The sequence below is a fragment of the Adiantum capillus-veneris genome, chromosome 21, assembly GCF_014529385.1.
Source record: "Adiantum capillus-veneris isolate H3 chromosome 21, ASM1452938v2, whole genome shotgun sequence".
Taxonomy (NCBI): Eukaryota; Viridiplantae; Streptophyta; class Polypodiopsida; order Polypodiales; family Pteridaceae; genus Adiantum; species Adiantum capillus-veneris.
Window position 1 is genome coordinate 128,885,671 of NC_140951.1, and position 6,569 is coordinate 128,892,239.

Below are 6,569 nucleotides of genomic sequence, written 5' to 3' on the forward strand. Positions count from 1 at the left end.
AAAGCTGACACTCATTTGGTCAAACGAGGCTTTCGTAAGAGTCCAATAGAAATCACATTGTATGTAAAGCGTGAGGGTGATGTACTTCTCATTGTGGTTCTTTATGTCGATGATTTGCTGATCACTGGACCAAATGAGAGACATATTTGCTGAATTTAAGGCTGATTTGAATGCTACTTTCACGATGAGAGATTTGGGGCTGTTGCATCATTACTTGGGTATACAGTTTAAGCAGTGTGATGGTGGTATTGCCTTGTGTCAGAAAAGTTACATAGAGACATTGCTATGTAAGTTTGGACTTGATGATTGCAAACCTATTGCCACTCCCATGGAAACAGGTTTGAAGTTGAGTCTACATGATGCTGGCGATCCTGTTGATGTCACTCTTTACCAAACTGCTGTTGGCTGCCTCATTTATGTATGCAACATGAGGCCAGATATTCAGTTTGCAGTCTCACAGGTCAGGAGATTTATGCATAGCCCAGGGTCTAAGCATTGGCAGGTTGTCAAGAGGATTTTCTGCTACCTTAGTGGCACTTTATAACTTGGCTTGTTTTATCCCAAGGGGGGATCATTGCCGCCAGACTTATATGCTTTTTCGGACTCAGATTGTTTTGACACGCGAGTGTCCACAAGTGGTTTTTGTTTCATGCTTGGCAGTTCATGTATATTATGGTTGAGCAAGAAGCAACCTACTGTGGCCACTTCGAGTTGTGAGGCTGAATACAGGGCAGTCTTCACAGCTACGGTTGAGTGTGTGTGGCTCAGATGTCTTATGGCTGATTTGGGTGTTGGACAGGACACTGCCAACACTATCTACACTGACAGTCTGAGCGCATTGGCAGTTGCGAGGAACCCAGTTTTTCATGCTTGCACAAAGCACATTGAGGTGCATTACCACTATGTCAGGGAGAGGCTCTCAGCAGGAGAGATCAGCTTGGCTTATGTGCCAACACAGGACAACCTTGCAGATCTTTTCACAAAGGCATTGTCTTGTGAGAAGCTTGAAGCTTTCCGCAAAGCTTTGGGCTTACTCCCCTTTGTGGAGTGATCATGTCCTCAGGGCATGGCACTTCCCTTTACTCATGTGCCAGCTCTCGTTCATAGCATCACTCCAGGGGAGATTTGTTACCATATACATGTGGTAGTGATGTGTGTGAACACACTAAGACGGCCGGGGCATTTTTTCCCTCTTTAAGAAGTTTTTTCCCCCAAGCATTGTATATACGCCCATCACTCTAGGGCTATCTATCTTTCCATTGCACACTAAGTAACACACTCTCTATTGTGTGCCTTGAGCTTCCTTCGTCTTCTCCAAGCTGTGTGTGTTTCTCTGCAACCCTAATTCCAACAAAAGTTTCCTAGTTCAGGTTGGCCAGATGAAGTCGTGGTTCAATTTAAGAAAAAGAATGCTTTTTAAAAGCTTTTTGTGCTTTTTTAAAGTCTTTTGTGCTTTTTAAGCTTTTTCTATTTTTTGGCATTCCCAAAAGGCACCAATAACCTCTCAGAAATTAAGGGGGATGTTCCCACCAAAATGTGTTTATCTACACTATTATAAAAGGGAGAGGGATTCCGGCCCCCTCCCCCGGACATGTCTCGACTTCTCCTCACTCTAGTAGTGGGCCTTGTAAATCCCCAGCCACACACGCTAGAGAGAGAGAGAGAGAGAGAGAGAGAGAGAGAGAGAGAGAGAGAGAGAGAGAGATGGCCGAAGGCCGCTAGCCAAACTAGTCCAAGTAGGGGAGAAAACAATGCCCTCAAGTTACCAAGATAAGCTAATGTTAAAAAACAAAAGAATTTTACCTAATTTGACAATCAGTTTTTGCCACAAGAACTTCTGTGCAATCCTAGTCTTAGAAAAGCGAGGTTAGGAGTAAGGTTTTTGCAAGAAGAAGTGAGTCTTGGTTCTAGTACAATGAAAATGTACGTGTGTATGTGCACACACACTGTCCTTTTGAGAATATGTAGTCTTTGAAGTTTGTGAGCAAATCCTAATTTTTTGTGTCTTACATTTACACAAAGCTATATGTGGCTGCCCCCATTACTTTTTCTTATTCCAAAAAAACTAGAAGAGAGATTTTCTTATAGATATGATGTTATGGTTTTGCCATCTCAGAAAATAACTCATAAGCCAGTCATAGATTCTCAAGGATTGCAAGAATTTACGTCAACGCTGGTGAGATACACAATGATGATAGCTGAGCTATTAAAAGTTGGACCTTAGATGTGGAGAGACATTAGCAGATGTCCTGAGAAAATGGAAATAAAAACTCCTATTGAAACAATAGGTCAAGAAATGGAGAACTGGAGCCAACTCAAATAGGATGCAAAGCCATTTCCCATAAACAACGTTGGTGATTATTGCGAAGGTGATGAGGGGAATACCACATTGCCCATAGAGTACCAAGGAATAGAAACCATTGCTATTTTGGACAGTGGCATGGGGGTTTCCATTGCCACGAAAGTAATTTGGAAGAAATGGGAAAACCTGCCTTTAGACAAACACTAGTGAAATTATTTGTTAGCCGATGGCTATATTGCAAAGCCTATTGGAGTTCTGGAGCAAGTGGTGATGACTTCTTGTGGAATCGAGTATGAACATACATTTGTTGTAGTAGATTTTGGTACTGAGAATAACTATGATGTTATTATGAGAAGACCATTCATGTGCCGATTAAAAATGGTTCAAAAATGGGGCTATGACTATATCTACTTACGCCACATGGAAACCACTACTCGCATCAATTTAAGAGACTATAGCTACAAAGATGTACAAAGGACTCCTATACAGGAATTTGATTCAGCTACAACTGTTGAATCTAAAATACCAGCATGGTTGAATTCTAAAACTCACGTATGGATGTGTGGTGCTTCCAATTGCGACAACCTTGTAAAATACGAGCACAAATAAGTTAGGCCATTTGAAGATTCCGAGAACTTTTCTCATAGGAAAGAATGGAATTTCTAGAGTGAACTCCGACTCTATCAAGCTTGAGGAGGAAAAGGAGGTTTCAAACCTCTTGTGCAAGAGCCTTTTGAGAGGAAAAAATGACATTGAAGAAAGAGATGTAACTTGCAACTTGCAAGGTGGATTGGAGAGAGGATAGGGTAAAGGGGCCAGTAAGGGGCCACCTAAGGAAGGCGAAGAATTGCACTCAGTGTACAGAACAATTTTCGGCTTGGGAGGGCGCGATCAAAAGCTCAACACAAGGGCTATCTAGGATGGTAAGGCCAACTTGAATGGTGCGACACAGAAGCGGTATGACACAGTTCGAAATTCCATGTGTAACAAAAACGACCATGGAAAGGGAGACGCCGCGGGGTGTATATAGTGCATTGTGGCCAACAAGGCTCGATCTTGATATCGGACGATCAGGATTGCACCCAACTCCTGGCTAACTAGTACACCATCCGTTAGCTTGTGTTCTTCTTTTGGAGGAAACTTATACAAGTAAGGGGCCTGCCGCGTTTTTGGACTGGAACCCGGTACGCTATTGGCCCCTTTACCCTAGAGATGGTGTAATAAAGAAAAAGGAAATGAATGACCATCACTTTTTTTGAGAGACCCCTTTTTAGGAGAGGAAAAGAGAAATTGGAAGTCACTATATATATATATATATATATATATATATATATATATATATATATATATATATATATATATAGAGAGAGAGAGAGAGAGAGAGAGAGAGAGAGGTCTAATCAAACTGAAGTTACAATTGGTAACTTTTTTGGGGCTTTGGTTCCCTCGATGTTACAAAATTTTTCCGGTGGCTCCGGTCCAGGCGCGCAGCGCATTAAACCGAATCAACGTAGATGCTCCTGCCTAGTCAGCGCACACGCAAGCCGTCGAGGTCAACGCCCACAAACCCCCTCTTGCTCTGAGATACTGCGCAGTGCCCACAAACTTGCTCCTCCATCGCAGCGCCCACAAGCCTCCGCCCACAAGCCTGCGCATGGCATCTCTTCCACCCCCTCCGCACCCAACCTGTCCCAGCCTGCATCCGTTGTACCGACAGAGACAGAGAGAAAGAAAGAGAGAGTTCGTCGTGCCCTCATATGACCTGCGCCTCATCCCCTACTGCACCCACGTCCCCCAACCTGCATCCGTTGTACCGAGAGACAGAGAGAATGATATCTCAATGTACACGCACGATGATTTTTCTGTCTCTATCTCCTTCCTCTTTCCACGTGCTGCATGCCATTTCTCTCTCTCTCTCTCTCCGCCACGTGCCGCCCCCGACCCTCTTTTCACTCAAAGCTCAAGAGGATCTCCCCAGTTACCCTTTAATTAACCTGCTTCAAAATTGGGGATGCATACTGAGGCCGTCGAATGAAAAAATGTCGGGTAAAGTATGTCGGTAAATTTGAACTTAAGTATTAAAAAGGGACAGGGTGCGGCCTCTTTTTCCGCTCGTTTCAATCTCGCCAAGGTACGTACTACTCGAGGCCCTTCGTCTTCCTCTTCTGCGTTTTTAGGCTTAGGGTTAGTGCCAGCGATGGCGTCCTACAGCTCAAGCATGATACTGTGTTTTGCGGGATGTATCTGCATTTAGCGCGTAACATGCACGTACCGTACGTTGTCTGTACATCCTTCGTATTGCTCTCATGTTTCATTCATTCGTCTCACTCTGTCTTTTCGATTTATGCAGACTGCTTCACTTCTTCGTTTCTTGAATCCCTTCTTCAATGGCTCGTACCAAGCAAACTGCCCGCAAGTCTACAGGCGGCAAGGCTCCAAGGAAGCAGCTCGCAACGAAGGTATGCTTGATTCTTCTCTTCTGTAAGACTCAATGTCTTCTTTGCACTAGGTATAATCTTTTCTTTTGATTAGGCTGCACGCAAGTCTGCTCCTACCACTGGTGGTGTGAAGAAGCCTCACAGATTCAGGCCGGGAACTGTTGCTCTCAGGTACCATAGCTAGTGTTTGGGTTATACAGAAACGTTTGGGTTGCTTGTGAGCATTTCCAATCTTTATCATCTAATATGGTTCTCGTCCTTGTACTCATGCTAGAGAAATACGCAAGTATCAGAAAAGCACCGAGCTTCTGATCCGCAAGCTACCATTTCAGAGGCTAGTGCGTGAAATTGCACAGGACTATAAGGTAATTATATGCATTTTTGAGGATGTTCTTTCCTTTATGTCGCGCTTTGCTTGTTTGTTTTAAACTTGAAAGCTTAGCCTGAAGTTGGGCATGTATCCTTAGGGGCAAATATAGATCAAATGTCTACTCAGTGGTCAAGCTAACATGACAAAAATTGCAATTGTTTTCTAGAGCAGTCACCATTTTGAGTGGCATTTATATCCATTGATTGCTAATGCTAGTACTGTGCTTTGATTCAGAGGATTTAATATCCTATGTGGTGTATATTCAAAAATTGCAAATGTTAGGACTGTGCTTTGACAAGTGAAGTGCTTGTTTTTTCCTTGACAGACTGATCTTCGGTTTCAAAGTCATGCTGTGTTGGCCCTTCAAGAGGCAGCTGAAGCATACCTTGTTGGCTTGTTTGAAGACACCAACTTGTGTGCCATTCATGCCAAGAGAGTGACAATCATGCCCAAAGATGTCCAGCTTGCAAGGCGCATCCGTGGAGAGCGAGCATAGGATACTCGAGGAGTTTCGAAAAAAACAGTCTCTCATGTTCTCCTATACAAGTAGGAACCACCAGGATGTCTTAAAGCTAAGCGGCTGTATTTTTGGTTTGCCACATTTTTGGTTGTGAATCACCTCTTTATCAGTCAGACTAATACAGTCAATTTATATTTTGTGGTCCCTTGACAATTTATATTTTGTGGTCTCTTGACAAAATTCAAGTTGGATTTTTAGAACACACTTGTGATGTGATGTGGGTGAGACGTAAATATTTTGTACAGATTTGGGGATTGAATTGAAATTTCAAATAAAAAAACCTTTTGAGTAGCTATGAACCATAGAAGAGTAGGAAGTAAGAATTTTTCCTGTTAGGAAATGTTTGTTTTCCAAGCTAGGATTTTTTTGGGACTATTAAGGAAATAGGGTGGAAAGTCGGTGCAATGTCTCCTTGAAATTTCCTTGTCGATCAAAATTTGCCAATATCCTCGTGACAAGCTTTAGGCTCTCATTTGCTTGGTTATTATTTACATGAAGGGCTGGCTTTTCATTGTCACTAAGGGAGAAGAAAAAGTTAAGAGAGAGAACCAAGTGCAAGGACATTGTAAGAAGGGACAGATTGTGCACAAGGGAGTGTAAGGTGAGAAGTTATAGATGTGTTAATGAGGGTAGAATGTGTGATGCATGCAAGGGGATTTCCCACCATGAGAAAATACTAAGACCAATGTGAACGGACATGGTGAGTAGATATGGTGTGGCTTGGCCCGGTGTGATCTTTATCTTTTCTAAAAAATTCTATCATTTTATTCTTCTGTTTTCTAAAAATAATAAAAAAAATAGCCACTTTCTTCTAAAGTAAAAAATGCTCATTTTTTTCACAAATTAGAGCAATGTTTTGATATAATGTAAACTTGTTTTTTTTTCATTTGATGCCCCGTGATTGTGCAAAAATGCTCATTTTAGACCAATTTACACAAA

At 42.3% G+C, this 6,569-nt stretch overlaps 1 protein-coding gene across 3 annotated transcripts; it reads left to right on the forward strand.

The window, feature by feature from the left end:
- The first annotated feature begins 4,403 nt into the window (after nucleotides 1–4,403).
- Nucleotides 4,404–5,774, forward strand: LOC147431714 (histone H3.3-like). 3 transcript variants are annotated; one of them, XM_086494224.1, is made up of 5 exons: nucleotides 4,404–4,433; nucleotides 4,653–4,761; nucleotides 4,835–4,911; nucleotides 5,015–5,105; nucleotides 5,436–5,774. In XM_086494224.1, the coding sequence occupies exons 2-5, from the start codon at nucleotides 4,690–4,692 to the stop codon at nucleotides 5,604–5,606; spliced, it is 411 nt and encodes a 136-aa protein (XP_086350350.1). In that variant the 5' UTR covers nucleotides 4,404–4,433; nucleotides 4,653–4,689; the 3' UTR covers nucleotides 5,607–5,774. The 3 variants fall into 3 exon arrangements, with proteins under 3 accessions (XP_086350350.1, XP_086350349.1, XP_086350351.1); XM_086494223.1 differs by lacking the exon at nucleotides 4,404–4,433 and adding an exon at nucleotides 4,436–4,575; XM_086494225.1 differs by lacking the exon at nucleotides 4,404–4,433 and adding an exon at nucleotides 4,520–4,566.
- The last annotated feature ends 795 nt before the right edge of the window (nucleotides 5,775–6,569 follow it).

What these genes read in the sequence shown, in the direction of transcription:
- LOC147431714 (XM_086494224.1), top strand. Translation starts at nt 4,690, where the DNA reads ATGGCTCGTACCAAGCAAACTGCCCGCAAGTCTACAGGCGGCAAGGCT. An exon ending in CCGGGAACTGTTGCTCTCAG is followed by an intron (nt 4,912 to 5,014) that starts GTACCATAGCTA and finishes TACTCATGCTAG; the next exon opens with AGAAATACGCAAGTATCAGA. An exon ending in AAATTGCACAGGACTATAAG is followed by an intron (nt 5,106 to 5,435) that starts GTAATTATATGC and finishes TTTCCTTGACAG; the next exon opens with ACTGATCTTCGGTTTCAAAG.